The 18,768-nt window shown below is 38.7% G+C and overlaps 1 protein-coding gene across 9 annotated transcripts in view; it reads right to left on the reverse strand.

Annotated features, from left to right (window-relative positions):
• The window catches only part of BICD1 (BICD cargo adaptor 1), a 171,336-nt gene that overhangs the window by 13,233 nt on the left and 139,335 nt on the right, over nucleotides 1-18,768 (reverse strand). For 3 of the 9 annotated variants that reach the window (XM_062616533.1, XM_062616536.1, XM_062616534.1), the window contains exons 6-7: nucleotides 17,155-17,306; nucleotides 10,644-10,851 (exon numbers count right to left, since the gene is read on the reverse strand). In XM_062616533.1, the coding sequence (XP_062472517.1) occupies nucleotides 10,644-10,851; nucleotides 17,155-17,306 (360 nt within the window). Of the gene's footprint in view, nucleotides 1-9,369; nucleotides 9,561-10,533; nucleotides 10,852-17,154; nucleotides 17,307-18,768 lie in introns of those variants that run through there. The other 6 variants (XM_062616530.1, XM_062616538.1, XM_062616531.1 and 3 more) reach the window with 4 other exon arrangements.

The following is an 18,768-nucleotide window of genomic DNA, read 5'->3' on the forward strand; positions in this document are numbered from 1 at the left end:
AGATGCCGTTACTGATTTTGTGGTTAATGTCACCTACTACAAAAACAAGGCAAGAAAGACATGCTCTCTTTTACTTAGATAAATAAACACATACAAATTTAAAACTTGCATTGAAAGAAGCCTGTTCTCAGTGTTTTTTACATCTCAAGAAGTTTCAGTTGAGCTGCAGAGTGAAAGGACTGGTTGTCATTTGTGTAGCAGACACTTAGAGAATAGACACAGATTATACTTTCAGTGTTTCTTCTGAGACCACCACCAAAATGATTAATAAAATTATTAAATACAGACTATCTTATTTCTCCATCATCTCCAGTTGCTGTAAGGAAATAAACTACTGGGGGCAGGGAGTGGGCTGGCTGATCACTTAAGTCCTTTTACATTCTATGAACCTATAACCAAGAAATGAAGTTCAGTGACCATTTCAACCACAAAAGGCAAAGAGGAGCTATTGTACATAAAAATTCATATGCCAGTCTTCACTGAATTATTCAGGTCTTGAGTCTATAGGGATCCTGTGTCAGTATCAGACAATGCTCACTGCTGCATCTGTTGGAGCTTTGAGACTTGACTCATGCTATATTTTAGGCCTGTTCATATTTTCCAGTTCTTAACATTTTAGCTATTAGCTGGCAATGGTGGTGTAAAGGGCTCGGAGATTTCCTCTCACAGAGTAGCCAGTGCTAATTTTCCTTTGGAATCTAATGCCTAGTCCTAATCAGCTCCTGATGTAAGAGCATTAAAAATACCTATCCCAGAGAATCTACATCTGCTTAATATGAGGACTGAAAGTGCTGCTATAAATTACCTGCTGAGAGCAAATCTCAACAAAAAAAAAAGTATTTTCCTACGCTTCCTTTTGACTCAGCCGCAAAACCAATGTGTTTCCCTCATGTCACAAGGTGTACCCTGCCCTCCAGTCTGTGAACTGTGTGACTCTTATCAACACAGGCCTGCTTAACTGGGTTATGACTGCCTGAGAGATAGGAAAGCCTTCTGTTGACATCAGCAATGTCCTCAGTGAAAAAAACTACATGCAAGCATTTTCAGCCCCATCTGCTCAGGACCCAGCATACTTCAGTGAAACATTTCAGCACATTTTGACGCTCGGTAAACTACTAATCTCTACACAGTGCTGTCAAAAACCAAGACTAGTAAGAATCCCAAGATAAGCACTGGGGGTGCTCAAAATGAGTACCGGATACATAAGACACTTTTAACTGCATCTAGTCCAGTTACTCAGTGGAGAACTTTTTTCTCCTTAATCTGAAAAAGTAAGATTAAGAGTCAAAGAACAAATCAATCAAATATTTTTTACAGGTAGTGTTCCATATTTTGTATTTCTGATTTGAAAAACATTGGGAAAAATTTTCTTGATAAAAGCAAAGCTGTCAAAACACTTACGGCAAAATGTAAGATTGAGGCTTTTCCAGTCTTTTAAAGGAAACTCTCCTTAGCATCCCATTGACCAACCCAGGTGACCAGGAAGTCCTTCTTTCCTGGCTAAAAGGTTTTGAGTTACCTCACTTTGCATCATATTACCCAATGTCAACTTGCTCCATAAAGTTTGAGGAATTCGGTAACATGTCCATGAAGATGTTATTGACAATTATTTGTAAACAGAAGCTGTCTCCATTTATACGGTAATGAACTGTTTTCTTCCTCAGGATGTCTATTTAATGGGAAAGTATGAATGGTTAATAGCGTGAGTCAAAAGTATTGGGCAAAGAACAAATCAGTAGTCCTCTAGTTGTGCACAGGCAGAAACATGTTGCATCACACAGCAAATCCTGCAAAGACAATAATCAAACCTCTCTACTCAAAAGTGGGGAACAAGTAAAATTTCCAAACCCATGGAAAAAAAAGTAAGATATCAAGAAGAATGGGGCAGAGGGTACTAGAACACTTGGCCAGCTGGCTGAGTTGAGATTTGTAGAGTTGCTTTCAAACTGTAATCTGGCAGGATGAGAAAAGTCCTAAAACAATTTATATCCAGGAGTGCTGAGGACATAAGTTTATACAATTAGTTTACTAGCTGATTTCACTTATAATTTATCTCTGTATAGTGGATGCCAAGAAAACTTTGACCTTCTTTAAGGTCAAGAGGAACTTCAAATGGTAATGGTTATCGCAAAGAACAGCTGGTGAGAGGACAGCTGTGGCTTACCTTTGGAAAAAAACACAAACAATGGTACGGGTCAAAGATTAGAAGAGTCTCTCTCTCTTCTCCTACTTCCATGATCAATTTGAGATCTTCACAATGTGCCCTATGCACAGCCCCAGCTGGTCAGTCTGGGTGCAGCTCTGTGTTTCTGCAGACTGTCCTGAGAAGGAGAGGATTACGGTGGAACAGCCACATAGGTTCCACATGAAGTCTGGCTGGCCTTAACAACCCCAGTTCTCTCACAGCAGGACTGACTTGGGCTATCCTGGCCTGAGAACAAAATGGTCAGAGTGGGGGGACTGAGCCATGTTACAGAGCCATTGTGCAGCTCTGTGAGGGCCAGTCATGTTCTCTGGCACAGCTACCATGCAGGCAGCCTAATGAACTTCACCAAGTACAAATTAGCTCCTGCACAGATATTTTTCAGTACCCACATTCTCTGAGTTTTCTCACTGAGTTTTTCCTCTGTTCCCATTAAACTAAATAATAGATCATTGATTGGAGACAGAAAAATTTATCAACCAATCATCAGTTTGGTTTACTTCATGATAAAGCTGATTTACTATGAAATTTCTACGCCAAGTCTTGAAAATAGCCAGGTAACTCATATCTTAAGTTTGTTATTCAGATAAACTTGGTGTCTTAGGTTATTGTTGGTTGGAGAAGTTTCAACAACTATGAATTCTTCCACTACTTATTTCTTAGTCTTCCCCAAAATTGAAGAATGAAGTTTAAGAGATGTAAGCATGTTGCTGAACTCCCATTTGCACACAGAGCTGGAGGAATCAGCGATATCTACATATTGCATTAAGATACAATAGGCCAGCAGTAGGATGCATCTAAAAATCCTCGTCTCCTATCATCTCCATATGTTCATTCTCTTCCTTGCAAAGGTCCCACTGTTTCTACACTTCCAAGCTGACAGAAGCTTCCTTCTGCTCCTCCTCCTCTCAGCTCTTTACCTTCAGGACAAGGTCAGACAGAGAAGATGTAACAGAGAGCCTCCTGTTAAATGGTTCTCAGGAAACAGAGCAGGTGATTGAGTTTTTTGGAACAGATAGGGGATTTAATTGCTATTTTCTTATAGGATTTAGAGAAATGCTATCTGTCTTTGTAATTTTTACAAACCAATTCATGGAGCATTACTAACAGCTTTGTGCACTACCTGACGCATTACACAGACAGACATGGTTTAGTAGGTCACTGATTCAGTGGGTTTCCAGAACATGTCAGGTTTCTTGGCTATGTTCTAGTGAGTTATTTCTTCTACACAAAAGCTACACTTCACAGAGTGTTTCCCCCTTATTTTCTTATTCTGCACAATTGGATTTCTATTTTCTTTTCTGACATGAATTATGCTCAACCTAGAGAACTGTTCCAATCAGTCCATGTGCTTCAGCAGCAATGTGACTGCTAGCTCAAAGTACAGTGATAAAGCTATATCCCAGTCCTGACCTCTGCTGTAGCTCATATTAAGCATAATTAAAGTAGCAAAAGGCATTTTTCTCCAGTCACAGATTAAAAACATTAAGAGTTTCCTTATCAGCTCTGTAGGCTTTTTCACACTTTCTGTATCATGATGTGTTTATGTTATTTCCCAAAAGTTTTTTTGTGAATGTTTTAGATAATTCCTCATTAAATCTACTGAGATGCTATACAATGGGTTAGTAAATAGCAGAAATGGAAATAGTAAAGGATGAAAATATGTATTCAGTTCCTTTCTTTTATATACAGTTCATAAAAAGCACATTTAGAAAGATCTGATGATTCATGAAATACTAAAAGACACACACATTTTAAACATTTCAAAAGAGGAAGAGAAAGGCCTTAAAAATACAGAAATCATCACACTTCTGTCTTTTCGTTTACCCATCTTTCATGGAAATGTAAGTGTCCAGGATGCATTTCAGATGGCCACAAATACATCCACACCAAAAATATTTGCACTATTTTACAGCTAAAGAAGGGCCTGATCCAGAAACTGAAGTCATTGGGAACAGTGACTTTAGTAGGCTTTGGAAGAAAGACATTAAGATACAATTATGAGATTTCATAGCCCTAAAAATGCAGACAGGGACATACTTACAAACAGGGGTACTAGTCTTGATTAAAGAATTGCTGGTGAGCTTACTCCATACATCACAACAGCCCAAAGAACTGCTCTATTAGAGAGCTAAAATATCAGCATGTCTAATTTAAATGTAGACTCACTTCAGCTTTGTCTATTTTATGAGAAGCACAATATTGAACATTCCTGTATATCTGAACGTAAAAATCAGTAAGTCATGAAACCATATTAAACCTTGTCATAAAAGAAGATAAAGACAGATGGGTTTGTTACCAACATAAAGATATTTCAATGAGACTGGATTCCAAAGCCCTAAATTTTCATAGAAAGCAATAAATATCTGGTGACACACCTTAAAGATATGATGTGTCACCTGCATACCTGATTAGTTAGAAAAGACTAGAAGTCTAATAAAGATTTTACTGGAGAACTTCAACAAATGATGCTAATATTAACCATTCCATCCAGCAATGACATCATAACTTAGATACAGAGAGAAAAATGTCCATAACCTTTTAACGAAAATATACAACAGTAAAGCATGGATTTCACTGCAATCTTTTTTTTTTTTTTTTTAATTGTTTTGAGAAAGAGATTGGGGTTTCTATTAAAAAATAGGTTTTATATTGGAACTGCTTTGTTTATATAGTGAAAAATACCAATAGAAATTAAGTGAAACTTGTAGAACTGCAGTGAATTCATGCTGTAATAGCTAAATTATATTGATCAGCATGAAATGTATGGTTTTGGTCTCATCAGTGGTAACTGGAAAGTTAAATGCAAAAGAGGAAAAGCATAGAGCAAAAAGGTCCTGTTCACAGTGGCACCAAGAGGTAAAAGTACATTTAGCCAGCTGACTTCTTCATCAGTTACAGCTAACTAATGTCCTTGGCAAGGATACTGTTCCAAATTCAAAACGGCCTCCACAAGGACAACGTACCATGCTTGAAATGGCATAAATATACAATGCTCATTAAGTTTAGTTAAATGAGCATATCAGATGCAGGACATGGCCCCGAGAGCAGAAAAATATATACATATATCTGTATATATGCACTAATACTGCTCATTAAACAATGAACACATATATACACAAATATGGCACACGTTTACAAAACCCACAGAAAACAGAACAATGCAGAACAAAAAGTGAACACAGAGAATAGTTAATAATGATTGAATTATCCTTTTTGTGAAGAGCATCATGTTCATGTAAAAAGAAAAAACACAAACAAAAAACCCCAAAAACACCCTACACCTGATTTTTAAAAATTCTGTTAAAAACACATAAGATCCATTTTTCATAGAGAGGAGTGACAGATTAGATCACTACTGCATGAGCCTTGCAATAGCCAGTAGCCTGCCCATTACACAAGCTCAGAGACATTGGACAGGTACAGGGTCACCATCAACACAAGTACATTCTCCGTAGATAAAAATGCAACACATTTAGGGCCAAGGACTCAGAAGAACCACCCACAGATCTCTAATGGGGCAAAGGTCAATTTGCACTCAGACTGTAAATATGAGTTGTCAGAATGAAGTGGTGGGTTTTTAAAAAATAATGGTTCTGACAAGCTTTCATGTTCCAGCTGCTTTGCATGCTTGGATGAAGCAAATCAGACTTATCTGACTGAGTAATTCAGAGCAGACTAACCTGACTAGTTAAATATCATATGGATGCATATCTTATTTAGTAGTGGTGGCTCAGTTAACTGCTTTCCCTACTTTTCAAGAACAAAATGTTTCACTTAGTGTACAGATATATACATATTGTTCATGAACTAGAATTCAGAATAAAATTCTGTAACACAAAATCATCACAGAAAGAGGTATCTAGATCCTAGTTATGGTGATTTTCTTCTTCATTAATCTATAACACTGCTTCACAAAGGAGAAGCAAGAAATATTTAAAACTGTTCCCTGTGTGACCTGAGCAATCATAAAGATCTACAAAGCATCCTCCTAGAAAAATTCAGAGCTGAGCTGAGTGTTCCTCAAGAGACTTTTTCCGCAATCATTTTAAAAAGAAGCTGTGCTTTCATCTATATTTACATTTCTACGAGTCCTGTTGTTTCAAAATTGAGAAGTGCATAAAAAGGCAAAGTTGAGGTACTGAATACGCTATAGATGCAAGGCTTAGAAATAGGTGAGGAAATCTGTGACAGTGGCACTTAAGCTCAAAAGCAAAGCTGGAACTATTTCTGGCAAAATATTCCTAAATAAACAAAATATGTACACAGCTAAAGACCTTTAATTTAAACCCCTTTCCCCACACAATGAAAGGACACAGAAACCTGCTATCCAGAGTTTATTCTCCCTACCTTTCCAACGCTTTAAGGTACACAGGCTCACCTCTGCTGACAGCCGCTGCAGCAGAGAGTGGTGTCAGTCTAAGCCTCCCTCAATCATTTTCCCAACCCCTTCATCCAGAAGAAGGGAGGGGCAAAACCAGCTTTATTTCCTACTAAGGGCTTCTACCCATAGTACCCTTTTGAAGATGCTTTCCCATACCTTCATGCTGCCTAAACAACTTGAAAAAGCAAGAAAGAGGAACTGAAGACAAGAATCTTGCCTACATAATAAATTCCACTTTAACATTAAGAAAAATATATAAGAAGGAACATGAGCTTCTGTTTACATTTTTGCAGAACATTTCTGATAATCATATCCTAGATGCTGCACTTTGAAAAAACTCAAAATCCAGAAAGAAAATATTAAAACAGCAGTACAGCATATCCCTCATCCCTTGATGACAAGGGAAGCCCAGATATCATGTGGGTGAAATATTCACTTGAAGGAAATTGCTCCCAAATTTAAAAGAAAAAAAACAACCAATCAAACAAAAGTTGTTCCAATTTAATTTAGGCTTCAATCAGTCTTACTGCACTCTTGAGGACACACAGAATCAGCTAGGTTGGAAAAGACCTTTAAGATCATCAAGTCCAACCACTACCCCAGGACTGCCAAGTCCACCACTAAACCATGTCACTGAGGGCATCTATACGCTTTTCTAACACTTTGAGACGATGATTCTACCACTTTTCCTGGGCAGTCTGCTCCAATACCTGATTACTTTGCCTGTCAAGAAGCTTTTCCTAATCCTCAAGCCGAGCTATATTCTGCTCCATAGTGCTTGAATTTGGATGCTGCTTTTTTGCAACCTCTCTGATGAAGAAGCAGGTGTGGGTTGCTACATTTCTTGCTGGCTTATGACTGCACAAATCATCTGAGAACAGAAACTCTTTCTGATACAAGGCTTTTAAACATTCCCTATAAAAGCAGCAAAATAACATCCTTCACTCTTCCTTACTTTCAGGAAACAGATAATTAGACAGATGGCAAAAACCTCCTACTTAGTGCATCATTCTTTTGATCTTTTAATAACAGTGAGAAATCTTCCAGAAAATGTTAAGAACAATGCTGAAAAATTTCCTACCTAATCCTCAACCTGATTCTAACATGGGCCCTGTGGAACTTGAGTCCTCAGAAAAATCTCTGGTTCGAACCTCTCAGTGTCTCAGGCTGAAACGAAGGCCACGTAATGACCTAAAATTCTGACAAACGTGTTCAGAAAGACTGAACTGAGAATGCTGTAGATTCACAAGGACAATTGCAACGTAAATCAGTAAATTCAAAGATTACATATTTTATCATTTTACTAACAATTTTGAAAAAAAGTAAATTGTGTTTTAGCATAGTTATTTTTTAACTCATTACTTCCTCCAACCACTAAACTGCATTTACAATATATAGTCAGGGCTCTACACACAAAGGTCATCCAGTCCTTGGATTAAAATCTGGTTCTCCTTTGCCTGACACTCTCATGGAAAGTACAAATACAGTTAGAAGAGTCATCTAAATTTTATGTTAGAAGATTGCCATTTTTGGGCAAACTGGGGAGTTTGACTATATAGAAAATACAAAATCCAGTCCTTTAAAAAGATTCAAGTGTCAACCAGAAAGCAAATCATCCTTATTCTGTTGTAGGATAAAGAGGAAAGAATTCAAGAGAAACTGCCAGTATTTAGGAAACAGATTCCTTTTGATGGGGTAGAAAATTAGCATGTGGCCTTCCATTGCCAATGGAATACGAAGGAATTGCTGAAAGATCAGCACCATTTATTTTACATATTTTAAAAGTCTTCGCTTCTTTCCCCATCGCAGCCTTTTTCTCCCCAGGAGCCAGCTCTCTGATTTATTGTAATGCTCCTTACGAAAATGTCTTGTTCAGACTCTGCAGTTTCACACTTGTTCTCTGAGTGGGTGTTACTTGCATGGCAGTACTCAAAGGCAGCTGTGATATTGCTGGCACTGAATCAGAGAGATAACGTTCTGTAGGGTATTGCTCAGCTTTCCAGAATAAACATTTACCTGAGCAGAAACCACTTTATGGGTTTTAGCTTTTTTATTTTCTACATATGGGGTTTTTTGTATGACAAATTTCAAAACAAAAAATGAAAACATTTACCACCAGGCAAGAGTGTGCACATTTAAAGGTTCTGCTCAGGCGTAGAAGTAAAATAATTATCAGCTTGTCAGAAGAAAGATGTCACAACCTTTGAAATGGCATGCCAGTTTGTATTTCCTTTCTACGCCCTGTTCACAGTGGATACTATATTTTGGCAGGAAACGAAGAGCAAAAGCTTCCGGCAAAGATAAACTTCATGACTCAATTTATATAAACTAAACCTTCTGTGATTGTAACTTTACCGTTTAGGAAAAACTGATTGAATCCTCCAGGGCAAGCAGAAGATGGATGTTGTGTAGGCTCCTGCATACTGCCAGTCGCTCCCTTGCTGGTCCTTACACATCTGACTCCTCTGTCCCATTTGGTTTATGACTTCCATGAGGGCTACCAACACAACCACCAGCCTAAGCACTGCCCAGGTGCAGGGGTGCAACCTCTGTGGATGCCAGTGGGACATAATCCACCAATGCCACAGCAGGACTTTCCCCACTGCATCTGGAACAAGCTTGGGCTGCTGCCAGCAGAACATCATCTCCTGCTACAGGAGGAGACATTTTGCTTTTCAGGTCTCAAGAAGATGCCCAAATTAGATTGCATCTGCAGTGCTGGGAGAATCCCCTGCTCTGCTAACCACTCAGCACCACATGCACCCAAGGAAAAAATGTTTACCTGGTGTGGCCACGGTTAACCTTTTTTCCTTGCTGAGACGGTGCCCATGGATGAATTCACTCATGGAAGGGGGGCCCCTCAGAAGATATGATTCTGTGGAGGTGGGATGAGGGGGGGCTCTTAATAATTTCTGGAGGTAGGTCCCTGAAGTCCTGGGATGGCTCTGATCACAAAGGGAAGGTGAGAATAGTCTTGCAGGAGATCCAAGAAAAATACATATGGAAACAAAAGAGTTTTACTTTAATTACCTTTCAAAGCCTCACAAATGACAACATCATGTTAATTTGCTTAACAGGTAAAAAACAACTAGTGTTGCCACCCCATGTCATTTCCACAGCAGGGCACCTTGCCTGCATTGGAAATACTGGTTCATATTAGGGGAGGAGATGAGGTTGAGCTATATCTCAGCATCCTGGAGTCAACATATACAAGGCTCCCTGAATGTTCTCTTGTTTTTTAAATTGCGACTAGAGCACACAAGAAAAGGTAATGATTACACAGGACTTCTCTAGAAGAGAATCCTCTTCATCTTCAGAACTGTGGAGATCCCCACACCTGTAGAGCTTTGCCAGGGCAGTCACAAGAAAAGAACTCGCTGCTTGAACAGCAAAATATTTGCATTAGGTTATGAATGGCAGCCAACCCCTTCAAAAGGCTGCTTGCTCCCATGTAGAAAAATTGATCTGAGTGAACATAGCCATCTTCTTTTTGTACTGAGAAAGAACAAGTGAGCAGCAGAGCTTAACAAAGAGATGCAGTTTCTTTTGTGTTAAGCGCTGAAATGCTCATGGAGCACAATCCTTTTTTATTTCAGATGCTCATTACAGAAAACCTCAAGGAACACTTAAGGAAAACTTGTTAAAGAAAATACATTCACACTGATATTAAAGACATACAAGATGCACTGAGACACTGATAAAATATAGTTCAAAACACTGCATTAAAGAGGAGGAAATGACATAGTGAGTAGGTGGATTGGAACCACATGTTGCCAGGCTTTGAATTTCATATTCATATCCCCCCACCTCCTTTTCCCCAGTAAAAGAACGGAAAGAAAAAGAACAAAATAATAATAAAAAAATAATTATAATGTTTACAATTCAGTGAACAACTTAATGAAAGTCTGGCCACTGCACTGTACTGTAAAGATCACTGCATGCATACCTTTTCCTCTGAGTGCCACTGCTGACCAGTAAGTTTGGTTGCTGTGGGCCCTGACTATGCAGGAGGAAAGTGTCTATGCTTGGCACGGTGGCTGATGCCTCCTCACTTACTTTAGGGCTGCCGATCTTGCTCTTTCCAAGCTTGCCTTTGCTGCGCCGGGACTGCTCATGGTCGAACTCTAAATCCTCCAGTCGCTGAGTAAGGGCAAGTTTTTGCTGGATAGCCATGCGCAACAGAGAATTTAGGGTCTTCTTCTCGTCCTCCGCAGCTGCTAGCTGCCTCTGCATCTCATCCAGCTGCGTGACGTACTCATCACACCTGAGAAAACAAACAAGGCAGAAATCTGGGGAACTGGTCCAAGCACCAACCCTACCAGGGACTGCATTCCTGGACTGCACTTACAGGGGAAGATCCTGACCCAAGCTTTTGCCAAACCTAATCCTGGAAGCAGACACCCTGAATTCTTCCATTCCCACTTTGAATGAATGTAGACTTGGATCTGAATGCATCACTTCCTGTTCAGCAAAAGAACCTGTATCTATAATATCAGAGGAGCCTATGACAATGTAGTATGTTTCCAATGCAGATGAAGAGCAATTGGAGCACAGGTTTATTATTGTGGAATAATCTCCAGATTATTACACAAAGAACAGTACTGGGTGCTGTTTCTGCTAATCCATGTCTACTAATTAGATAGTATTATTTTCCATAGACAGTAATATCCACTTCAACAAAACATTATAAAAAACAGTGAAAAAAAGACTGCAAGTACTTTGAATGCTTGACATGAGATTTTGTGAAATCAAAAGCCCTCAGTTGTTCAGCACTGCTACCTGATTAGAGAGGTACTATTCAGGAAATCCCACACCTGGAAGTTATTTCACATTTACTGTTAAATTTCTTGGAGGTGTGCTTAGGCATCCATTGCTATGGTCACCTACTCCTTTTTAACCCTCAGCCTCTTTTATCTGCATGAAAAACTGTATTTTTTTTTTTTGCATTTGATTTAGATCTGAGACAGATTTTGAAATAAAACCACCCTTCTTATGATTTTGTTAGCATTGAAGGCTGAATTCAATTTAGTTCCACCCTAAATAATGATTCCTAAAGTTAACAGGAAGAGCAAGGCTTATCAGGATAGTCTTAGTCACTTTTTGAAGTGAAATAGCTTCATTTTGTGAACAACAGACCAGCTAATCAGTAAGAACCAAGACCGATAAACGTATACGAATGAAGCACAGCAGTACTGTCTGACCTTTGGACATTTGTGGCAACATCAAGATTTTTTAACCTGAAATGTTGCCACTTTCACCACATCTCCTCCCCACATGACCTGTATAAATCTAAATAGCTTTGCTATGCAATTACAGTAGTGTAATGGATGAGGATTTAACTTTACCAGTATCACTCAGAAAACAAGCATAGAAAATACTTTTCTTCTCAAAAGGTGTGATGCAATAAACTTTTGAATTATTGCAGACTGAGGGGTGAAAATGATTTCTGTGAAACTGTGACCTTCTCCTTGGGAAACAGAAATAAAGTATACTCAAAAATTCATTGTCATTCTTCACACACACTCACATATATATATATAGCACTCTCCTTTTGAATAATTCCAGCACTGGAAGCAAAATTACTAAGTCAGACATAGTTACATCTACAGTTTCAGTATTATCTTTTCTTCTACAGGACCTTAATAAGCTTAACTGACTCTAGTCAAGCCTTGAGGAGATATTTCTGAAACATCTGGCTTAAAACCAACTTGCACACCTATTTCTGCTCCAGGCCATGAGATGTCTATTGATGCTTCACCCAGCTTTTTGACAGAGGCATTAGAATGAAATCAGCATTCTGGAGATTAAATTAAATTAATTTGAAATAGGAATTACTATAATGTCTGTGTTATAAGCATTTTAAAGGCTCATTCTTGTAACCAGGTGGATCCTGTATCCGTGTCTCTTATTCTCTCCTGACTTCCTTTTTGTCTAGGAGACACCATTTTTTTTCCAAATATGTTTTCTGTTGAAAATGTTAAAAAGTAACAATTGCAGCAACACCTGTAGCACAGTGCCACTAGAGGAAGGAACTGCTTTGCTTTACTATCACAATAGTAATTTCCAAAATTTTTATTTTGGAAAAAGATTGGTTTTCTCAGGCCTTAGGATGTGTTCTTGGTATTTAAGAATCTGCTTTGTAAAACAGGATAACTGAGCAGTTAAGAAACAAGCTCCATGAAGGCGGAATACTTAAGCAGACTTAGACAAACCCACTTTTCATTACCTGCTATGAACTATATAGCAAAGTGGCCCTAGAAACCTGGATATACTAGATGCTGACAGCTGACCTCATACTCTAGACAAAACAAATCTTGTTAATACAACATTTTCCAACTGTTCTGATTAATTATATTCCCCTCCTAGAAGTCTCTCCAAAACAGTGACCCCACATTTTTGGCAGTCCACCACAGTGTCTGGGTGGTTCCAGTCATCTGACCTCCATTATGACTCGAAGTTTCCTATTATTTTTCACAAACACATGGTCCATTGTCTCTATGTTTTGTTGCTCAAGCTTGTAGGGTGTTTTGAGAAACAGCATTCATAAAGGTTAAACCTAGATCAGTCCATAATTAACTTTAGAAACTGCTGAATTAACAGACTCATTTCTCTTCACTGAAATATTCCCTGCTATGTGAGAGTGTGGCATAAAATGAAAAATGTTTCTAATTAAAAAAAGCAAAAAAAAAGCATTACACACATCCATACTGCCTTTTTGCCCACACATTTTATAAACACTCATGAAGTCTCGACAGCATATTGAGGAAGAAAAAGGTCAAGAGGTCCTAAGAGAGATGAATTCTGGCATGGCACTGACCATTGTGGACCAAGCAGGGCTCCAGGATGCACCAGGGCTCTGACTGGGTTTTCTGAGGCACTCAAAATACTAATGAACAAAAGAAGTTAGGTTATTTCCTCTTGAGTCAGAGATCTTTGCTAGTTTCTCCCTTGCCTCAGGACAGGTTTAATCTGCAAGTGACTATTAAACAAACACTGCTATTATCTTGCTGTCTGCTGAACTACTTATCACCAGCACAAAAGTCAAGATTTCACCTATTCCTCTTGTCTCAGAAAGGAAGCAGACAGACACATAAGCCTGCTTACTTTGTATGAACTGATCCAAGAAGCTTATATAGCAGTTTAAGGGATTTCTAGTTCCATCTATCTCTCGTCTAGGAATGCAAACCAAATACTGAGACAGGCTTATGTGTAATTTAGGTAACATAAATCATAGCCAAGCTTGAGCTAAAAAACCAGTGACACTGACAGATCCCTGCTTTAGCCATATAATAAGCTTCTGTTAATAAATGCTTTCTCATCTAGGACCTGTCCAAACTTTCTATTTCATCTCTTTAGCACAGTTCTTTAAACATTAATCATAAGACAATGTCTTGATGGATGGAGAATAGAGTCAATGCATGCGGTGTCAGGACGGCAGCAATGTAACAGGTAATAGGTCTTGCTCTCTCCTTTTGAGTAACTCTATTTAGGCTGGGAAAGCAAGTATGTGTCGGGACTCAGTAAAAATAGCTTTCCGAATCCCCTTAAGTTCCTTCTTTAAAAGTAGCTCCTTCTCTTCTTCAGCATGAGACTTCCCTTCCTCTCCCAGGGCAACCCCTACTCTAGGCTGGGAATCTAATGGTTTTCATTTGCCCTCTGGATGAGAGCTGGCCACCTGTCTTCTCACAATCCCACAGCTCCCACCCTGGGTCAGCAACGCAGGACTGGAGTGAGGGGAAATAAGAGGAGGGGCAGGAAAAGCTCTCACCCCTTTTTCTGGCCTGGAACTACCAGAAGCAGGCCAGGACAAAATAACCAGGGTAAAAGCAGGAGCTGCAAGTCTGGTGGACAGCACATGACCCTGGCATTGAGCAGGAACTTCAAATCTGCTCTGCCAACCCCATATATCCCACAGAAAAGAGGTTTTACACACTATTGCTTTTTCTTTTTTGAGGGAGGTGTTTGGGGAAAAGGGAGTTTGAACTGTATTGAGGATGTCTTGACAGACCTGAAGTGAATTCAGAAAGCAATCACAAGGGTAATGAAGAGGGAAGGATGAAGTTGTAAGGATCAGAAACAGATTTTGGATTGGGAAAAAAACAGTCCCAGAAGAAAAAATTGCAGAAGGAGAAGTACAAGCAAGACAGAAGGACTTTTGAGGTGGAGGAATAAAAAACTGAAGAAAGAACTTAAGGCACGGAAGGATGCACAAGTGTCACAGAAAAACACAGGAAAAGGATGCCTCCTGCTTTCTGCATAGGGGAGCTCCGAAGAAAATCATCATCTTTGCTGTTCAGACCAGAAACAACTGGGCTGTGCTTATAACATGATACGATCTTTATCCAGTGCATTTGAAAAAGAAACCGTACAGTTCAGCACCAGAATGAACATCCATTTGTGGACCAAATGAACAGAAAAGAAAGCCTTATGAAAGAGAAAGGCTATTGTTCTATCAAACAGTATATGAAATTATTTTAAAATCTATAACATAATTCTACTATCAGATATTCTCCCTACAATACAAATTCAGAAGGACCATGTGATGCAGGATAACCATGGAAACCACTGTTTTATTCAACAGAAGACTAAACAATTGCTTTTTTATGCTGAAGGTTGCTATTGCATCTAATGTTACTGCATGGAGAATCTTACAGTCTTTTTCAAATGGATTTCTCTTCTTCAACAGACATCTAGAGTATATTAGCTCTCTGTCATTTAAACAAATGCTATTCCAAATTGGCTATTCAGTATAAGTCAATTATTTGAACATTTAGGAAAATTGATTTAATTATAAAGGCCATAATATTAAAGGCTAATGAAGAAAAAGGAATATTTTACAACAGAAAAATCTATAGGAGTACACTTATGTTCAAGACCTTGCAGTGAATTACTTTTTATACCTGTGCTCAGAAAATACTGAGCAAAACTTAATGACCTCAAGGGCAGGGATATATTTCACAGGCCATGCACTGAGTGTTTAACTATTACTGCACGGAGTTTACCAACAACAGCAGATGCTTTGGATGGGCTTTATCGCTACTAACATTAGACATTTACAAAGTAGAAATCTGTAACTCAGCAAGTCACCAAATTCCCTTTACTATTCATAGAAGAGAAACCTACCATCCTCTTAAGTAACAACTTCTAAAATTTTGTAGTCTTTTTTAACTTGTAGGTAGATGGTTTATACTCCAAGACCCTTGTCTGCTTTATGCTCATGAAGCCACTCATTTCCTCTGGAGTTAGTCTTATAGAGTTAAATAGTTAGGAATTCTTACAGAGTTGGCACATTCACGTATCTCTCAGAGAAATGAGCTTGCAAATAAAGATCAACACATGCATTTCGAATATACACACCCAACTTTCCATTCTAGAAGGAAATCTTCAGATGCCAACGAAATCAATAGAACTACCTTGGTTCACACCACATGCTGAGGTTCTTCAATTGAATTATGGCACTGCTCATACTCTTCTGACGATGAACCTGTGATGAACTTGTACACAGCACCAATGTCATGGCATGTAAATGCCATGTCCCTTCTCCTTCTTTTCCACCTCTCCCAGCTGCTGCAGCTACTGTCACTAAGCAACAGAGGACCTCAGAAGGCTGGAAGAGGTGAGATGGCACCTATAGCCCATATACTGGGGAGAAGCTGGCAAGAGGCATGAAGACGTCTTATCACTTATGGGCTAAAGTATTAGCAAGAAATCTGCATTGTGTTTGACCACAAGGTGGAGAGAAAGCCTTGATAACCTGAGGATACTAACTTCCATGCATATTTGGGAAATAAGAAAATTTTGATGAAACTGTTGGATTAAAAAAAAAAAATAGTTTTAGGTAACCTTTTATAAAACAGCTAAAACCAAAAGTTCCTCTTTAAGAAGTTGCGGGAGAAGGAAAGATGAGACACGATTAATGACTGTCCTGCCAGAAGGAGCTATGTTACAGAAAGTAAGTGAAAATTTTATCCTGTGAAGGAGAAGATAAAAATTGGATATCACAGCAGGAAAAAGTAAGAATTCATGCTGGAGTGGGAAAATGCAGTGGCCTCACAATTATTAGTGCTGGATTACAGCATAGTGTGGTTGATGGAATAGATTTTACTAGTAGTAAGTACTAAATCTCATGATAATGAAAACATGAGATTCTGAAAATCATCATTTACCATACAATAGCTTTACACAGGCAGAGTCATTGCATACTTCTGAATGTGAAAATCAGCCACACAAATCTACTATTTGATTTCCACTTCAAAAAGCTCTATAAATGCAAATATACTGCAGGCATATATTGGCATTTATAACACTTCACTCAAGGTTATACTGACATTGCTATTCTCCAGCTTTTATCTTCCAAGACACCCATCTCGGTAGCACTTGAAAGCTTGCAGGTTTTGCACAGTGTGCACTCTAAGACTCATTCACCTTCATCCGGCAAACCTCTGACCTTGCAGAAAACAATTTCTGTCTCTCCTCCTAAACATCCAACATCTAAATCTATTCTCACTTAGCACACATGTATTTTCTTTTACAGAGCCAAACCAGGCAGTGACACCATTTCCCTTACCTAGTTGCAAACATCGCTCTCAAGGATGAGAAGGTTGCTGCATCTTCCTTCAAAGCCTTTAATTCATTCCGTAGTTTGGTCATGGTTTCAGTCACCATCGCTTTTTCATTTTCATATTTATTCTTCAAATTGGCTAGTGCCACTTCAGCTGTCTGAAAACACAAACAAGGATATACGCTTACGAGACAGATAGCTATTTAAGGTAAGATACCTACAGCTAAGATGCCATGCTTGATTTTGCTTTTGATTGCCTGCATTCACACAGCAAAAGAAGTTAGATCTGAGCTTCACTGCACTGCGCCCTTTAATGTCTTCTTTTAAGTTGCACTCCATGACAGTAGGAAAGGAGAAAGCACTTGGAAGGACAAAGCTAATTTCTATGCGCTGGCAACAACTCGACACCTTAAATGTCTCTGCAAAACTGCGCAGATGTATGTTAAGGGCTCAGGCAAGTAAGTTACTACAGCTTAAGGAGCTGCTACAGTGTCGTTTGAGCTGCAGTAAACAACTAGGTGTATCCCTTGACCCTGTTGCAAACAGGATGCATGGCACATGAGACTGGGCCTCTGTAGCTAAGGTTTGAACTAAGGGTGTTTCACCTCATGCATCCTGTTAGCTGAGGCTTTCCCCAGGCAAGGTGACTGCCAGGACCTGGCAGCTTGCTTTGATGTCTGAGCACAGGCAATGCCTACTGTTGCGCAAACCAACGTTATTTTGGCACTACAAAAAAAGAATGGAAATAAGTGCAAAACGCAATTTTCACTTAACAGGAAAGCAACGTTTTCCTTCATTTTTTCTGCTTTCTCCTTCCTTTTTTTGATTTCATCTCTCAAATTTCTTCAGCTTACTGCCCTACTGCTTTTAATAGTTACATTTGTCTTTGAACCTTCTGTTTTACTTAAGAAGTTCAGCATGATTTTGAAATTATTCAAAATACACAGTTTTACAGAGGCTTTATACCTACTGTTTCTATGAGACATTTAAAATTATTGCTATTGAATGAGATGAAGAAAAAAGTGTTCAGAGGGAATTACGGTTGTTTCTTTCATGGTTGTTTTTTACTTCATTTAGTGCATAATAAGCTGCAGCATTTCATACCAGCAATCAATTTCCCCTGTTGATCTTGTAAGTTCTTGAGCTATCACCAGGGGAGAGAAGTGTAGAAGAATATTAGTTTAAAGCAATCAGCAAGGGGATGTGACAAAACGTGGTGATGACCAAGCAGCTGGAAACCTATTTTAAACTCAGTTTTCTGAAACTCAATATATTTTCCACTACCAATTTCTCTTAACATATTAGCATCTCCTAAAATACACCTCCACTCATTTGTGTCTGGGGAAATTAGCGCAGTTAGAAAAGGCAGCATTCAAATATTTTAATCATTTTTTTTTCAAATTGTACACTCACCAATAACATTTTCTCTTCTTTCACACTTGTCTACATTGAGGCAACAGATTTTTTAAAGTCACTGGTAACTACCTGCCATTTTAAACAGATGGTTTCTTCCACGACAAATTCTAAATCATCAGCAATACACGTTAAAAAAATCATCCTCTTAGGGATATATTCAAATAAATGCAGCTTTTCTCAACCTTGCTGACATACACTTTGGTA

The sequence above is a fragment of the Pezoporus occidentalis genome, unplaced genomic scaffold (assembly GCF_034315485.1).
Source record: "Pezoporus occidentalis ecotype Australia unplaced genomic scaffold, CSIRO_AGI_Poc_V1 ctg19, whole genome shotgun sequence".
Classification (NCBI taxonomy): Eukaryota; Metazoa; Chordata; class Aves; order Psittaciformes; family Psittacidae; genus Pezoporus; species Pezoporus occidentalis.